The 18,868-nt window shown below is 36.6% G+C and overlaps 1 protein-coding gene across 7 annotated transcripts in view; it reads right to left on the bottom strand.

The window, feature by feature from the left end:
- Positions 1–18,868, bottom strand: part of rgs3a (regulator of G protein signaling 3a) — a 354,609-nt gene that overhangs the window by 195,678 nt on the left and 140,063 nt on the right. For 6 of the 7 annotated variants that reach the window (XM_061876388.1, XM_061876386.1, XM_061876385.1 and 3 more), the window contains one exon: positions 16,784–16,827. In XM_061876388.1, the coding sequence (XP_061732372.1) occupies positions 16,784–16,827 (44 nt within the window). Of the gene's footprint in view, positions 1–11,443; positions 11,552–16,783; positions 16,828–18,868 lie in introns of those variants that run through there. The other variant, XM_061876391.1, reaches the window with a different exon arrangement.

Genomic DNA, 18,868 nt, shown 5'->3' with positions numbered 1-18,868 from the left:
TTCCCCTCATCTTTTTCCATTTTTTATACATTTTTGAAAAAGCTCCAGAGAGCCACTAGGGCAGCGCTAAAGAGCCGCATGCGGCTTTAGAGCCGCGGGTTGCCGACCCCCATTCTAGTTGAATATCTTAGTAATAAAGGTAACTGTAGGAGCCATTTAGTTTAAAACACAATCACGATTTTAGACGGGGTATATAAGTAGGGAGTCCCAACTGCATCCGTCCTGTTCATCCCTTTGGCCCTGGCCTGGAAAAAGTTGACGACCCCTGCTGTGCAGCATGTCTACTGGGACCGGGAAAAAGAAATGGCGTGCCTGAGCACTCGCAGTACTCAAAACAAAGCGGACATTCGGGTGTCCAGTGCCCAAGAACTTGTCTCAGAGCCAAGGCGATTTCACCGAGCAGCTGATGGATCCTTTTCCCAAGCAGAAAATGTGATTAGCCTCAGTGTCTTTCCCACACTCTTTCATCTATTTCTAGCTTGTTTGTCCGTCTTTCTGCGGTTAAAGCCTAAAAAAAGGACCAAGAATTATACACTGGAATGTTCGACCTCGGCCTAGGGCCCTTCCTTTAGACGTCATCCAGGATCATTAGCGCATGATCAGCCCTGTGGGGATTTTCAACTATTTGCCCCTTTTCAATGGTATTATTTTGTGTGTGGATATTTTCCTTTAATAATTCTTTTTTTTTTTCAACTTTTCAGTGACCCTGTTATTGCATAAAATCAACCTTTAAAGGCCTACTGAAACCCACTACTACCAACCACGCAGTCTGATAGTTTATATATCAATGATGAAATATTAACATTGCAACAAATGCCAATACGGCCATTTTAGTTTATTATATTGCAATTTTAAATTTGGCCCAAAGCATCCTGTTGAAAACGACAGTATGATGACGCGTGCGAGTGACGTCTCGGGTTGTAGCGGACATTTTTTTCCAGCCCGATCCCAGCTATAAGTAGTCTGCTTTAATCGCATAATTACACAGTATTCTGGACTCTGTATTGCATCTTTAGCAATTTGTTGATTGAACAATGGAGACATCAAAGAAGAAAGCTGTAGGTGGGAAGAGGGTGTATTGCGGCCGGGTTTAGCAACACAAACACAGCCGGTGTTTCATTGTTTACATTCCCGAAAGATGACAGTCAAGCTTTACTAAATAAATAATGGAGACGTCAAATAAGAAAGATGTAGGTGGGAAGCGGTGTATTGCAGCTGCCTTTAGCAACACAGCCGGTGTTTCCTTGTTTACATTCCCGAAGGTGAAGCTTTACTATGGAACAGAGCGGTCAAGCGAACATGGTTCCCGACCACATGTCAACCGGCAGGTTTCGGTGAGAAAATGGTGGTAATAAGTTGGCTCTTACCGTAGACATGAGCGGAGCTTGCGTCGTTCCTCGTGCACCTGTCAAAGACGCAGCCGCGTGGCTTCCCTCAGAGACACTGGCGGTCACCACAGCCGTGGCCACACCCCTCCGACTTTCAGGTACGACAGTATAATCTCACTACAACACTAGTAAACCAATAAGCAGATAAGGGATTTTCCAGAATTATCCTAGTAAATGTGTCTAATAACGTCTGAATCGCTCCCACTGCCCTGTTTTTTTTTTCTAGTACTTCACTCTATCTTTCCTCATCCACAAATCTTTCATCCTCGCTCAAATTAATGGGGAAATCGTCGCTTTCTCGGTCCGAATCGCCTTCGCTGCTGCTGATTGCAAACACTGTGAGGATGTGAGGAGCTCCACAAACCGTGACATCACGCACACATCGTCTGCTACTTCTGGTACAGGCAAGGCTTTTTTATTAGCAACCAAAAGTTGCAAACTTTATCGTCGATGTTCTCTACTAAATCCTTTCAGCAAAAATATGGCAATATCGCGAAATGATCAAGTATGACACATAGAATGGACCTGCTAGCCCCGTTTGAATAAGAAAATCTAATTTCAGTAGGCCTTTAATATTCCACATACCAATATCAACTGTAATTGTTTTCGAAAACAAACGCACAACAGTTTGATTGAAGCGACTGAATAATTAATTCCGGCAAGACGAAGATCAATACTGCTTGTGCAAAAATGTTGCTGGGCGCAAAACCTCAGCCACGGTTTTTTAAAAGCTGTTAAAAACAAACAAAAATCTTTTGTGAAGCACCATATTTGTGTTTGTCTGATCTTAAGTCATGGATGTCATCATTTTACATGGATTCATTCTCGACCAAAAGGTCACGCATAAAGACAAATTGCAGGCTATTTGTCGAGAATTTTTGGAGTCTATTTTTGCCGGATGGTTTGTTAACTGGTAAGCCCCTTCCTGGTCCATATGTGATGATGTAAGACAACAAGACTTCATATTTTTTTTAGGTGGCAATGACTCAGCAAGGACAAATTATAGGCTGTTTCTCAAACACAAAACAAAGTTTGGTAACACTTTAGTTTGGGGTAAATATTCTAAGTAACAAAGACTTAATATAGAGTTTTATGGGTTAGAGTTAGGGTTAGAGTTGGGTTTAGGGTTGTTGTATAATAAGGCCATGCAGAATAAGGCAAAAATAAGTACTTAATAATGACTAATTAAGAGCAAATATGTTACTAATTTGCATGTTAATAAGCAAATAATTAATGGTGAATTGGCCCTAGTGTGTGAATGTGAGTGTGAATGTTGTCTGTCTATCTGTGTTGGCCCTGTGATGAGGTGGAGACTTGTCCAGGGTGTACCCCGCCTTCCGCCCGAATGCAGCTGAGATAGGCTCCAGCACCCCCCGCCACCCCAAAAGGGACAAGCGGTAGAAGATGGACGGATGGATTGATGTTCCCCGTACTAAAGTGTTACCCAAAGTTTATTTTATTTTGTTTTCCTGTTTAATTGTTAGTTAGAAAACCATTTCCTGATTCTCGGAGGACGATAAAAGACCACAGGAATGTACCACTTTTGATTCTGTGCGAGGTGGAAATGATTCAACTGTGACTCAAACTGTGAAGACACATTGTAGGCTATTTCTTTATATATATATATATATATATATATATATATATATATATATATATATATATATATATATATATATACACATATATGTATATACACACACATTTTATTTATTTATTTTTATTTATTTATTTATTTTTTTTATGGATGCCCATTAGTTTTTTTTAGTGGCCAGGCCACATCCTGGTCCCTTTAGCTAATATAAGAGGACAGGATTATACCAATTTTGAGTTTGAGGGAGAGGAGAAGACTCAATCAAGACTTAAGCATAGAAAAGACCAAAATCATAGGCTATCCACCCCCCCCAAAAATTACAAAGATTTGTATTTTTTTTACTTAGGGTTGTACGGTATACCGGTACAAGTATAGAACCGCGATACTAATGAATCATATTCGGTACTATACCGCATCTAAAAAGTAACGTTCCCTAACCCCCTTCCCTCCCGTTGTCATTATGTCTTGACATTTGCTGGTTTTACGAGCAGAGTAGCATGTTCGGCAGTGCACAGTCACAGAGTACTTACAAACAGACACAGTGTGTAGACATAAAAGGGAAAATAGACGCATTTTGGCTTAAAAACTAACGATAAAGGTGATGTTATAACACTGAAACACCCTCAGGAAGAGGTGCTTTAAGACATGGCTAGCTAGCTAGCGGCTAAATTCCATCCGCAGTCTTCAACGTTTTAGCTAATTCTAAATCACTAATCCTCGCGTCCATGGCGACAAATAAAGTTTCTTACAAGTATCATCCCATAAGGACGAGGAACAGTGTTACAATGTAAACCTAACAGCCACTGTTATGATACCAAGTACAGGAGTGTATCCAGTCGATACTACTATGATTATATCAATATTTTTTGAGCATCACAAAATCTGTTTTCGGGTTTGTTTGTTTTTATATTTTGTTTATAAAGTCAGGAAATACATCCCTGGACACATGAGGACTTTGAATAATGTATGATCCTGTAACGACTTTGTATTGGATTGATACCCAAATTTGTGGTATAATTCAAAACTAATGAAAAGTATCACAGAACAGAAGAATAAGTGATTATTATATTTTATGTAAAAAGAGAAAGTAAGCAGATATTAATGAAATTAAACAATGGATGTCCGCTAACTTTTTGCAACTCAACGCCAAAAAAACGGAAATGCTGATTATCGGTCCTGCTAGACACCGAACTCTATTTAATAATACAACTCTAACATTTGACAACCAAACAATTAAACAAGGCGACACGGTAAAGAATCTGGGTATTATCTTCGACCCAACTCTCTCCTTTGAGGCACACATTAAAAGCGTTACTAAAACGGCCTTCTTTCATCTCCGTAATATCGCTAAAATTCGCTCCATTCTGTCCACTAAAGACGCTGAGATCATTATCCATGCGTTTGTTACGTCTCGCCTCGACTACTGTAACGTATTATTTTCGGGTCTCCCCATGTCTAGCATTAAAAGATTACAGTTGGTACAAAATGCGGCTGCTAGACTTTTGACAAAAACAAGAACGTTTGATCACATTACGCCTGTACTGGCTCACCTGCACTGGCTTCCTGTGCACTTAAGATGTGACTTTAAGGTTTTACTACTTACGTATAAAATACTACACGGTCTAGCTCCATCCTATCTTGCCGATTGTATTGTACCATATGTCCCGGCAAGAAATCTGCGTTCAAAGGACTCCGGCTTGTTAGTGATTCTCAAAACCCAAAAAAAGTCTGCGGGCTATAGAGCGTTTTCCGTTCGGGCTCCAGTACTCTGGAATGCCCTCCCGGTAACAGTTCGAGATGCCACCTCAGTAGAAGCATTTAAGTCTCACCTTAAAACTCATTTGTATACTCTAGCCTTTAAATAGACTCCCTTTTTAGACCAGTTGATCTGCCGTTTCTTTTCTTTTTCTTCTATGTCCCACTCTCCCTTGTGGAGGGGGTCCGGTCCGAGGGGGTCCGGTCCGATCCGGTGGCCATGTACTGCTTGCCTGTGTATCGGCTGGGGACATCTCTGCGATAATGATCCGCCTCCGCTTGGGATGGTTTCCTGCTGGCTCCGCTGTGAACGGGACTCTCGCTGCTGTGTTGGATCCGCTTTGGACTGGACTCTCGCGACTGTGTTGGATCCATTGTGGATTCAACTTTCACAGTATCATGTTAGACCCGCTCGACATCCATTGCTTTCCTTGTCTCTAAGGTTCTCATAGTCATCATTGTCACCGACGTCCCACTGGGTCATTATTGTCACCGATGTCCCACTGGGTGTGAGTTTTCCTTGCCCTTATGTGGGCCTACCGAGGATGTCGTGGTGGTTTGTGCAGCCCTTTGAGACACTAGTGATTTAGGGCTATATAAGTAAACATTGATTGATGATTGATTGATATTAACAGTAGATGAACAAGTAGATTAATAATTCACTTTCTACCACTTGTCCTTAATAATTTTGACAAAATAAAAGAATGGAAAATGACACAATATGTTACTGCATATGTCAGCAGGCTAATTTTGGAATCTTTGTTGGCTTATTTACTAATAAAAGACAAGTTGTCCTGTAGGTTCACTATTTTAAGGACAAACTTGCAATAAGAAACATATGTTTAATGTACAGTAAGATTTTTTTGTTAAAATAAAGCAATAATAATGCCACTTTTTGTGGTCCCCTTTATTTAAAAAAGTATGGAAAAGTACCGAAAAGTATTGAAATACATTTTGGTACCGGTATTGGTACCAAAATATCGATATCGGGACAATACTAGTTTGACTATTTGTTATCCGGTTAGCTACTACCTGGTTCTTGGTAGATGATGTACGGTAAGACAACAGGAAATTGCAATTTTTGAAGCTTTGCCAGAGGGAAATGACTCGAGGGTCACCCAAAAAATGTCAAACACACAAATTATTGGCCATTTATGTCTGGAAAAAAATTACAGAGTCCATTTTTATTTGTTTGCCTATTTGTTTGTTAGTCGGTAAGCCACTCCCTGGTTTGTGGCAGATGTACTGTAAGATGACAGCAGTTTACCATTTTTATACTGGGCGGGGTGAAAGTGAGTAAAAGTAACTCAAAAAACGTCAAAAAAGGAAAATTATAGGCTACACTATTTATTTCTCCCAAAAAAAATGAAGAGACTATTTTTATTTGTTCACCTAGTCATTTGTTAGTATGCAAACTACTTTCTGGTTCTTGAACGATTATACAAGAAGACAGGGTTACACAATGTTTGATTTTTAACAAGCGTAAATAATTATACTGGAATCACACATCAAAAAGGCTAAAATTCTAGGTCATTTCTCAGAAAAAAAATTACAGAAAGGCTATTGTTCTTTGTTTGCCTATTTTAGTCAGTAAGCCACTTCCTGGTTATATCTGATGATGTAATAAAATAGGAATTTGATATTTTTAATACTTGGCAAGGGTAAAATGATTCAAAGGTAATTGAAAAAAAAAAAAGACAAATAGGCTATATAAAGTTAAGTTAAAGTAAAGTTAAAGTACCAATGATTGTCACACACTTACTAGATTTGCGAAATTATTCTCTGTATTTGACCCATCACCCTTAATCACCCCCTGGGAGGTGAGGGGAGCAGTGGGCAGCAGCGTTGCCGCGCCCGGGAAACATTTATGGTGATTCAACCCCCAATTCCAACCCTTAAATAGAGAGGGTCTGTATTTGTTTGCCTATTTGTTTGTTAGTCAGTAAGCCACTTCCTGGTTTCATAGTCAATAATGAACAGTAAGATAATAGAATTTTTAATTTTTTTTGGAGTGAGGTGGAAATGATTTATTTGTGACTTAAACCGGAAAATACACATTAGTAGTGATTTCTTAAAAAAATATAACAGTCTATTTTTGTTTGTTGACCATTTGTTCTTGTAGCGGGAAAGCCACTTCCTGGTTTCATAGTCAATAATGAACAGTAAGACGACAGGAATAATCTTTTTTAATTTTGAGCGAGGTAGAAATTATTTATTTGTGACTTAAACCTTAAAAATACACATTATTAGTGATTTCTTAAAAAAAATATAACAGTCTATTTTTGTTTGTTGCCCATTTGTTCTTATAGCGGGAAAACCACTTCCTGGTTTCATAGTCAATAATGAACAGTAAGACGACAGGAATAATCTTTTTTAATTTTGAGCGTGGTAAAAATTATTTATTTACGACTTAAACCGGAAAAAGACACATTATTAGTGATTTCTTAAAAAAATAAAACAGTTTATTTTTGTTTGTTGCCCATTTGTTCTTATAGCGGGAAAGCCACTTCCTGGTTTCATAGTCAATAATGACGACAGGAATAATCTTTTTTAATTTTGAGCGTGGTAAAAATTATTTATTTACGACTTAAACCGGAAAAAGACACATTATTAGTGATTTCTTAAAAAAATAAAACAGTTTATTTTTGTTTGTTGCCCATTTGTTCTTATAGCGGGAAAGCCACTTCCTGGTTTCATAGTCAATAATGACGACAGGAATAATCTGTTTTAATTTTGAGCGAGGTAGAAATTATTTATTTGTGACTTAAACCGGAAAAAGACACAATATTAGTGATTTCTTAAAAAATATATAACAGTTTATTTTTGTTTTTTGCCCATTTGTTCTTATAGCCGGAAAGCTACTTCTTGGTTACATAGTCCATAATGAACAGTAAGACGACAGGAATAATCTTTTTTATTTTTGAGCGAGGTAGAAATGATTTATTTGTGACTTAAACCGGAAAAAGACACATTATTAATGATTTCTTAAAAAAATATAACAGTCTATTTTTGTTTGTTGCCCATTTGTTCTTATAGCGAGAAAGCCAATCCTGGTTCTTGAATGATGATAGAAGAGAAGTTTATACAAGTTTGGATTTTGAGCAGAGGGAAACAGACTCGATCAAGACTCACATATCCGAAAGACTAAAATGATAGACCATTTTTCAGAAATAAATTACGGAAATTATATTTGTATTTATTTCCATTTTTGTTTGTTAGTCAGTAAGCCACTTCCTGGTTCACGATCAATGATGTAAGACGACAGGAAGTTATCATTTTTGATTCTGAGCAAGTTGGAAATTGTTCAATTGTAACTTACCGTGAAAAATTAACACATTTTTGGCTATTTTTTGAAAATAATTACCAGAGTCTATTATTGTTTATTTGCCTATTTGTTTGGTAGTCGGTAAGCCACTACCCAGTTATGGCCAATGTTGGACGATAAGACAAAAAATATGTATAATTTTGGATTCCGAGCGAGGTAAAAAATCATTGAATCGTGACTCAAACAATAACACAAAAAAGACACATTGTAGGATATTTCTTGAAAGAAAGTATGTTTTGTTTGTTGCCCAATTTGTGGAGAAATGATTCAAAGGTAACTCAAAAAATGTTAAAAAGACAAATTATAGGCTAATTATTTTTCCCCGAAAAATTCACAGGGTCTATTTTCATGTGTTTGTCGTTTTGTTTATTAGTCTGTAAGCCACTTTTTGGTAATGTACAGTAATTAACCATTTTTTATGCTTTGCCAGGTGGAAATATTTCAAGAATACCTCCAAAAACGCAAAAATAATTATGGAGAAAATACTTTTATTTGTTTATCACTCCCTGGTTCATTGTTGATGTATAATCACTCGCCATACAGTAATAGATTATGTCTATTACCTGACACTTTCCATGTAAACTACTTCTCTTTGTTTAGAATGTCCATTTTCTGCTGGATTTACTCTCTATTTTATGCTGCAGTTGTTACATATACTGTAATATTGTACATGATAATTGTTATATATTGTATATATGATATAAACATATAATATAATATATGAGTATATATCCTATACTGTACATATATTATGTATGTGTTATATTTTATATTGCTTTTAGTCTGTTTTATACATGCATTGTCCTTTCCATCCTTTCCATCCTTTGTAACTGAACTACTGTGTAGAACAATTTCCCTTGTGGATCAATAGTTTGTCTATGTCTATGTAAATATTACGTATATATGTTATATTTTATATTGCTTTTAGTCTATTTTTTACCTGCATTGTCCTTTTCATCCTTTCCATCCTTTGTAACTGAACTACTGTGTAGAACAATTTCCCTTGTGGATCAATAAAGTTTGTCTAAGTCTATGTAAATATTACGTATATATGTTATGTTTTATATTGCTTTTAGTCTATTTTTTACCGGCATTCTCCTTTCCATCCTTTGTAACTGAGCTACTGTGTAGAACAATTTCCATAGTGGATCAATAAAGTTTGTCTAGGTCTAAGTCTAACGTACAGTGACGAGGAAACGATTCAAGAATAACTCAAAAACATAAAAAAGAGAAAATTCTACACGATTTCTTGGAAAATAACAGTCTATTTTTTGTTTGTGTGCTTATTTTTATATTACTTGGTAAGCACATTAAGGCCAAATAGGACAGGAATCTAACATATCTTACAGCTCCAATTAAAATTCAATCAATGAACGTTGTATCATCGCCACCTGGAGGACTGGAGGGGAACATTATCGCCTGTGAAGTCATTACTTCCTTACCAAACAAGTCATGCAGAAAATGTATTTAGAACAGACCTGGGAAAATTAAATACGGCCCGTTAAGCTTTTCTATCTGGCCTGTCAGACATTTTCAAATATTTTTTTAGATCTTTACGATGGAAACTGTAGCTGCCATTACGATGTGCAGTGATGTTTTCAAATTACTGTAAGTCTTGAACTATACAAAGTAGGGCTGCGAATCTTTGGGTGTCCTACGATTCGATTCAATATCGATTCTTGGGGTCACGATTCGATAATATATCGATTTTTTTCAATTCAAAAACGATACTTTTTCGATTCAAAACGATTCTGTATTTATTCAATACATAGGATTTCAGCAGGATCTACCCCAGTCTGCTGACATGCAAGCGGAGTCTTAGATTTAAAAAAAAAATATTTTATAATTATAAAGGACAATGTTTTATCAACTGATTGCAATAATGTAAATTTGTTTTAACTATTAAACGAACCAAAAATATGACTTATTTTATTTTTGTGAAAACATTGGACACAGTGTGTTGTTAAGCTTATGAGATGTGATGCAAGTGTAAGCCACTGTGACATTATTGTTCTTTTTTTTTATATATATATATATAAAAATGTCTAATGATAATGTCAATGAGGGATTTTTAATCACTGCTATGCTGAAATTATAACTAATATTGATACTGATGTTGATGATATTCATTTTTGTTTCACTACTTTTGGTTTATTCTGTGTCGTGTTTGTGTCTCCTCTCAATTGCTCTGTTTATTGCAGTTCTGAGTGTTGCTAGGTCAGGTTTGGTTTTGGATTTGGATTGCATTGTTATGGCATTGCTGTGTAGTGGTTTGTTGGTTTGATTAAAAAATGTAAAAATTTAAAAATCGATTTAAAAAAAAAAAAGAGAATCGATTCTGAATTGCACAACTTATTCGATTCGATTCGTATTCAAATCGATTTTTTCCCACACCCCTAATACAAAGTATTTCAATGATTGCATGATATACTAGTTACTATGGCGTTCCGATTGATTGTAAAATATGTCGATCGAGAGGGGGTGTGATGTTCATATGTTGTCAATTTTCAGTGTTTTATCGTTCGTAGTTAATATCGAAATCCCACATTCTTTATTTTCATGTACATTCTGGGTGTCCCATTCAGTAAAAAAATTTTTAATTCCATTCCGTTTTTTTAAAGCGGTTTCTCAAAACATTTTCAGCATTCGATCAGACATTATTGTTAGGTTTTGTAATAGTGTTCATAAAAATAGATACACCATGAATTGATTAACATGGACCCCAACTTAAAAAAGTTAAAAAACTTATTTGGGTGGTACCATTTAGTGGTCAATTGTACGGAATATGTACTGTGCAATGTACAAATAAAAGTTTCAATCAATCAATTAAACTGGACCTTAGACACATTTTTTTCCCCTAAATTTGGCCCCCCGAGTCAAAATAATTGCCCTTTAGAAGATTATTCACCCTTAGATCTGCTAAGAGCTATTGCAGTAAATGAATGGTATTGAAAAAGTATGTCATCACAATCAAATGCGTCGGAATGATTTCTTTTATAGCCCGAAGTATCAGAATACGAAGCTTTCCTACTGATGTATCACTGGATGTTTTAGAACAGCAAAATGATAGCGATGGTGGAATTATCTCTGCAGAGCATCACAAATTATATATAATGGTGAAGTGGTCCCTCTGTATGCTCTAAATAGAACCTTCACGCGTTCTCTGCCGTTAGCAGTAACATCGGAACCAATTAGGCACTAATGGCGGGCTGAGGATTTCTGAGAAGACGACTTTCGTGGAAATCGGACTTATTCACGCGGAAAAAACCTTCAGGATAAACATACATTATAACAATTATCGCTATTCAGCGGGTTGTTGTCATAGCACGGCATGAAGAAAAACAACACTTCCTTGCTTCCATCAAGTCAGAGGGCACTTACATCTCCACTGTCAGACAGCAGGTGTTGCTCCAGAGAGTTCCCCTCCCTGGCGAACCATTTATTCGGCCCGACGCGGACAGCCAGGTTACCCATGACCATAAGACAGCGAGACGATGAACGATGCTCGGCTTGGACACTGTCTTCTACGCCTGATCTATTCCGTCCTAAGTTTGCCTACACGCCGCCTTTCTGTCTCGCTCTCCTCCTGCGTCACTGACACACTTACACACACTTGACTTCCTCCAGACACCCATTTTTCTTTCACATGTATATCTGGGTTAGATCCGTTCCGTTTTGAGCGCCTGCTAAAATAGGTTGACCTCCAGCTTTGCAGGAGAAGGGCAAAGGCAGGAATGCACAGAAGCAGACGAAAGAGAGGGAATTTGGTTGGAAGTCATACCAAAAGTTATCTTGGATTCATTGCTCTAAAAAGAGAGGACACATGCAAGATGTGGTTGCTGCGCTAAAAAAAAAAAGATTCATACATTACTTTACTAACAAACAGTATGTACTATCTTTATTTTTTGCACAAAAGTATTTACCTTACATTCATGTATTTGTTGTTGTTTTTTTTTCTTTTTACCTACCTCGGCCAACCCAACACCCCAACGCACCACGAACCACGCCCAGTGCCACAGCACCATACAGCCGCAGTCAGCGCCGGGGAACGCCGCCGAGATGAGAGAAGTACGCAGCCGCCCTGGTCTGGGGAGGAAACGACCTGCAACCCAGCGCGCAGTAGACCCACCACCAATCCGATCGCCCCCAAGCATCCCCCTAGATCCCAACTATACACACCCATCTCTCTCTCTCAAAAAAATAAATAAATAAATATATACATATATTATATATACACATGTGTACATATATACATACATATAAACATACATACATACACACATATATATGTATATGTACACACATACACACATTTACACAAACACACACGTATACATAAACACATACATTCATACATACACGCATACATTTATATATACATACATACATACATACATACATATATACTTATATATGTATATATTAGGGCTGCAAATCTTTGGGTGTCCCAAGATTCGATTCAATATCGATTCTTGGGGTCGCGATTTGATTATATATCGATTTTTTTTTCGATTCAACGCGATTCTCGATTCAAAAACAATAATTTTCCGATTCAAAACGATTCTGTATTCATTCAATACATAGGATTTCAGCAGGATCTACCCCAGTCTGCTGCCATGCTAGCAGAGTAGTAGATTTTTTTTAAACAGCTTTTATAATTGTAAAGGACAACGTTTTATCAACTGATTGCAATAATGTAACTTTGTTTTAACTATTAAACGAACCAAAAATATGACTTATTTTATCTTTGTGAAAACATTGGACACAGTGTTTTGTCAAGCTTATGAGATGCGATGCAAATGTAAGCCACTGTGACACTATTGTTTATTTTTTGTTTTTTATAAATGTCTAATGATAATGTCAATGAGGGATTTTTAATCACTGCAATGCTGAAATTATAACTAATATTGATACTGTTGTTGATAATATTCATTTTTGTTTTACTACTTTTAGTTTTTTCTGTGTCGTGTTTGTGTCTCCTCTCAATTGCTCTGTTTATTGCAGTGTTGCTGGGTCAGGTTTGGTTTTGGAATTTGATTGCATTATTATGGTTTTGCTGTATATTGTTTTGTTAGATTGATTAAATAAAAAAAATAATAATAAAAAATTAAAAAACAAATACAACATTTTTTAAAATGAGAATCGATTCTGAATCGCACAACATGAGAACCGCAATTGGTATTTGAATCGATTTTTCCCTGCCCCCCTAATATATATATATATATATATATATATATATATATATATATATATATATATATATATATATATATATATATATACACACATAAATACATATATATACACATATATACATATATGTACACATAAATACATATATATACACATATATATACAAATATGTACACATATATATACATATAAGTACACACATTATCTATATATATACATATATATATATATATATATATATATATATATACAAAATTCTGACTTTTATCACAATATTGCCAAATTTGTTGTTTTACAAGAGTGATATTGTTTTAATTAAATGATGACTTTTGTCATCATTTTGCCAAGTAACAATTTAAATTATTATTATTATAGTGTTTCCAAAATTTTTAAGATTTCTTATAAAATTGTGACTTTTGTCGGGTAAGATTACGACTTCTTTCATAAAATTTGCTAAAAATGTAAGCTTTTCTTGTAAAATTGCGACTGTTATTTAATAAAATTCCAACTTTTATCATAATATTGCACAAATGTTCAGCTTTTCTTTTAAAATTTTGACTTGCGTTGAGTAAAATTACAACTTTTAGTACAATACTGCCAAAATTCGAAGTTTTTTTTGTGAAATTGTGACCATTTTCTTGTGAAATTCCAACTCATTTTTCACAGCAAGCTTTTTTATATTTGCATATTATGTATATATATATTATTAATGTTGTAAATACAAATCTTTATATATCTATAAAGGGTGGTCCTAAAGTGGTAAGCATTTTGTGTGTGTGTGTGTGTGTGTGTGTGTGTGTGTGTGTGTGTGTGTGTGTGTGTGTGTGCGCGCTCCAAGTTCAATTTAATTAGGCATTGGAAGGTCACAGTCACTAGAGTGGGTCTTCATCCGCCCGCCCTACAAGACTGTTAAACGTTACAAAGGCCTCCTTCGACATGCTCGCCTCGCACGGCTCTGCTTCACGCACCATCTGTCAGCGCATCTTGTAAAGATCCTGTCATCGCTCCGCGATTAACGAGCTTGACAGTGGCTTGATGAGACGAGAGGAAGGGAAAGGAGAGGAGAGGATTGCTGCCATGTCTGCTGTTGGAAGGTGCGAGATAAACCACTGATGTTCTATCACATGTCGTACTAAATATAAAGAGAAGGTCTTTATACAGGTGTTGTCTAAACTCCAAAGCCATTTGGTTGGTGCACTAACAATACATGCTTGCAGACAAGCACAATGTATCCCAGCTGACATTCTTCAATTGTTTATGGTTTATTATGAACGTGAATCTGACCTTAACAGTAATAGAATCGGCTCAATCAGAGCATCGTAAAGCAACCAATTGGCTTGTTATTGACTTACAATCTTTAGCAAGCTCGGTAATGTTTGCTGTGGTCTGCAACAATGTGGCACACAGCTAGCTTGAATAGCATGTTAGCGTTGATTAGCTTGCAGTCAGGCACTGATCAAATATGCCTGATTAGCACGCCACACAAGTCAATAACATCAACAAAGCGCACCTCTGTGCATTCACGCACAGTATAAAACATTTGGTGGACAAAATGAGACAAAGAAGGAGTGGAAGATTTTAAAGTTAAAGTACCAATGATTGTCACACACATACTAGATGTGGCGAAATTATTCTCTGCATTTGACCCATCACCCTTGTTCACCCCCTGGAAGGTGAGGGGAGCAGTGGGCAGCAGCGGTGCCGCGCCCGGGAATCATTTATGGTGATTTAACCCCCAATTCCAACCCTTAATGCTGAGTGCCAAGCAGGGAGTGCGTCCCATTTTTATAGTCTTTGGTATGATTCGGCCGGTATTTGAACTCACGACCTACCGACATGGAATTCTCTTTACAACGAGATAAAAAAACTGTAAAAAATATATTCCAATTGAAAAAAATATATAAAGATATAACAATAAGATCATATGGACAGCCAAAAGTGTTTATTTTACTTATTTTTTTTTTTCTGGTTTTGTATTTGCTCTGTATCATTCCGTGAGGTGTATATTATTATTATTATTATTATTATTATTATTATTATTATTTTCTCTGTTAGGTTTATTCTTTATGAAGTTGTGCACTTGTTATGTTTTTCCTGTGTGTTTTTTTTTTTTTTTTTTGGATTGTTTCGTTACATTTGGATGTATGTGTTGATTTAAAGGATATTCATGAAGTAAGATAATGTATTATGTCAAAGGGGGCAGGAAATTATAAGATTTTCTTCATCCTGCTCCTTCTCAGGCATTGTTGTGTGAATTTAAATTGTATAATTGAGGTATAATTGTGTATCGTTCAAAATGCACATCAATGAAGGAGATAAATAAAAATGAAATGAAAAGACTGTTGCGTCACAGTCCACACTATGGTGAGTTCAAGAACCGCCGAAATGAGTAGGACAAAACAAAGTTCACCAAATACTTTCATCAGTGAAGCATACACACAAACATATTAAACAGTGGGCTTTCTAACTATTGTGAAGTTGTGTGTCATGTTTGTCCTGGAACAAAAAACTTACTAAATTAAAACCAAAGAATGTTCCCCCATCTTTTTCCTTTTTTAATCCTTTTTTTTTTTTTTAAATGCTCCAGGGAGCCACTAGGGCGGCACTAAAGAGCTCGAGAGCTGCAAGTTGCTGACCCCCCCGGCCTATTATGTTGCGTTAGCAATGACGCTAATGTTTCTCTTAAAATAATCACTTTTTACGAATATCCATCCATCCATTTCCTACCGCTTATTCCCTTTCGGGATCGCGGGGGGCGCTGGCGCCTATCTCAGCTACAATCGGGAGGAAGGCGGGGTACACCCTGGACAAGTCGCTACCTCATCGCAGGGCCAACACAGATAGACAGACAACATTAACACTCACATCTACACACTAGGGCCAATTTAGTGTTGCCAATCAACCTATTTACGAATATAATAAGAGAAAAACGACATTGCCACAACCCCACATTTCAACATGTAAAGTTGTAACATTAAACGGTGCTGCCTTCCATCGGTCTCCACTATGCTGTCTCCCAGTACGTAATGAGACCGTCTATTTCAATACTAATTAGACAGAGACAAACATGTTTCACTTCACTTCCTTCCTCGTTTTTTACAGCCCGCGGCACAAATATCACTCTGTCTGCAATCACACACACACAAAAAATGGCTCCTTTAAAACATTCATAAGCTGCTAATGAGGCAGTGCAGCACATTTTTGTCTGGGCTGATAAAATGATCCTCATGAGCAAGCAAAAAAAAAAAAAAAGCCCCAGAATATGCATAAGAGGTTTAAAACTCTGTTGTACTCACAGACTATTTGGACAATTTGACACTTAATGTGCACATGTTGTGGAAGCGAGGGAGATGCGAGAGGAAAAGACATTTTCATTACAGCTCTCTGCTAATCGCCGTGTCTTGCTTATAATGCGATTTGTGGTGCACTCAATTGGCCCATTGGCGCACCGACTCACTCACACACAGACACACACACACACACACACACACACACACAAACATTGTCTTTTACGGAACACACACTCACCTCTGTCATGTGAATGAGGTAGAATCTCAATTCTTCAGCGTAATCTGAAAAAGAGTGGAAACATACGCTGTTATTTTTCATTTCATGTAAGTGCCTTACTGTATGTACACAAACACCCAGACACAAACCCCGTTTCCATATGAGTTGGGAAATTGTGTTGGATGTAAATATAAACGTAATACAATGATTTGCAAATCCTTTTTCAACCCATATTCAGACAACATATTTGATGTTCAAACTGATAAATATTTTTTTTTAATCAAATAATCATTAACTTTAGAATTTGATGCCAGCAACACGTGACAAAGAAGTTGGGAAAGGTGGCAATAAATACTGATAAAGTTGAGGAATGCTCATTAAACACTTATTCGGAACATCCCACAGGTGTGCGGGCTAATTGGGAAAAGGTGGGTGACATGATTGGGTATAAAAACAGCTTCCCAGAAAATGCTCAGTCTTTCACAAGAAAGGATGGGGCGAGGTACACCCCTTTGTCCACAACTGCCTGAGCAAATAGTCAAACAGTTTAAGAACAACATTTCTCAAAGTGCAATTGCAAGAAATTTAGGGATTTCAACATCTACGGTCCATATTATCATCAAAAGTTTCAGAGAATCTGGAGAAATCAGTCCACGTAAGCGGCATGGCCGGAAACCAACATTGAATGACTGTGACCTTCGATCCCTCAGACGGCACTGTATCAAAAACCAACATCAATCTCTAAAGGATATCACCACATGAGCTCGGGAACACTTCAGAAAACCACTGTCACTAAATACAGTTTGTCGCTACATCTGTAAATGCAAGTTAAAGCTCTACTTTGCAAAGCGAAAGCTATTTATCAACAACATCCAGAAACCCCGCCGGCTTTTTTGGGCCCGAGATCATCTAAGATGGACTGATCGCAAAGTGGAAAATTGTTCTGTGGTCTGACGAGTCCACATTTCAAATTTTTGGGGGAAATATTCGACATCGTGTTATCCGGACCAAAAGGGAAGCGAACCATCCAGACTGTTATCGATGCAAAGTTCAAAAGCGAGCATCTATGATGGTATGGGGGTGCATTACTGCCCAAGGCATGGGTAACTTACACATCTGTGAAGGCACCATTAATGCTGAAAGGTACATACAGGTTTTGGAACAACATATGCTGCTATCTAAACGCTGTCTTTTTCATGGACGCCCCTGCTTATTTCAGCAAGACAATGCCAAGCCACATTCAGCACGTGTTATAACAGCGTTGCGACGTGAAAAAAAGAGTGCAGGTACTTTACTGGCCCGCCTGCAGTCCAGACCTGTCTCCCAACGAAAATGTGTGGCGCATTATGAAGCGTAAAATACGACAGCGGAGACCCCTGACTGTTGAACGACTGAAACTCTACATAAAACAAGAATGGGAAAGAATTCCACTTTCAAAGGTTCAACAATTAGTTTCCTCAGTTCCCAAACGTTTATTGAGTGTTGTTAAAAGAAAAGGTGATGTAACACAGTGGTGAACATGCCCTTTCCCAACTACTTTGGCACCTGTTACAGCCATGAAATTCTAAGATAATTATTATTTGCAAAAAAAAATAAAGTTTATGTGTTTAAACATGAAATATCTTGTCTTTGTAGTGCATTCAATTGAATATGAGTTGAAAATGATTTGCAAATCATTGTATTCCGTTTATATTTACATATAACACAATTTACCAACTCATATGGAAGCGGGGTTTGTAATAAACACTAACTGGCCATATTGAAATTATTTATTTTTTAATGGTAATTTTTGTATATTTTTTTCTTTTAATCATGCTTAATAAATTGTAAAATCTAACTTAAATTGTATTACATTTCATTTAGAAGAAGCTACCTTTTGTTTCAAATGCATGAGCAAGTAAGTCTTAACTTTTGACTTCTAAAGATTAAAATGAATAAGCCACTTTTAAAAACAATGTTAATAGTCACATTTGTATTTCAAAATCTTTTTTTAATATACTACACTAATTCTAAATGTAACTATCTACCATTTTAGTATTACTATTAAATATGTTGATGTTTTAATATATTTGTATTTAATATTTGATTTATTTTCATGTTTTTCAT

Source organism: Nerophis ophidion, linkage group LG17 (genome assembly GCF_033978795.1).
Source record: "Nerophis ophidion isolate RoL-2023_Sa linkage group LG17, RoL_Noph_v1.0, whole genome shotgun sequence".
NCBI lineage: Eukaryota > Metazoa > Chordata > Actinopteri > Syngnathiformes > Syngnathidae > Nerophis > Nerophis ophidion.
This window is presented reverse-complemented; position numbering and strand designations above follow the sequence as displayed.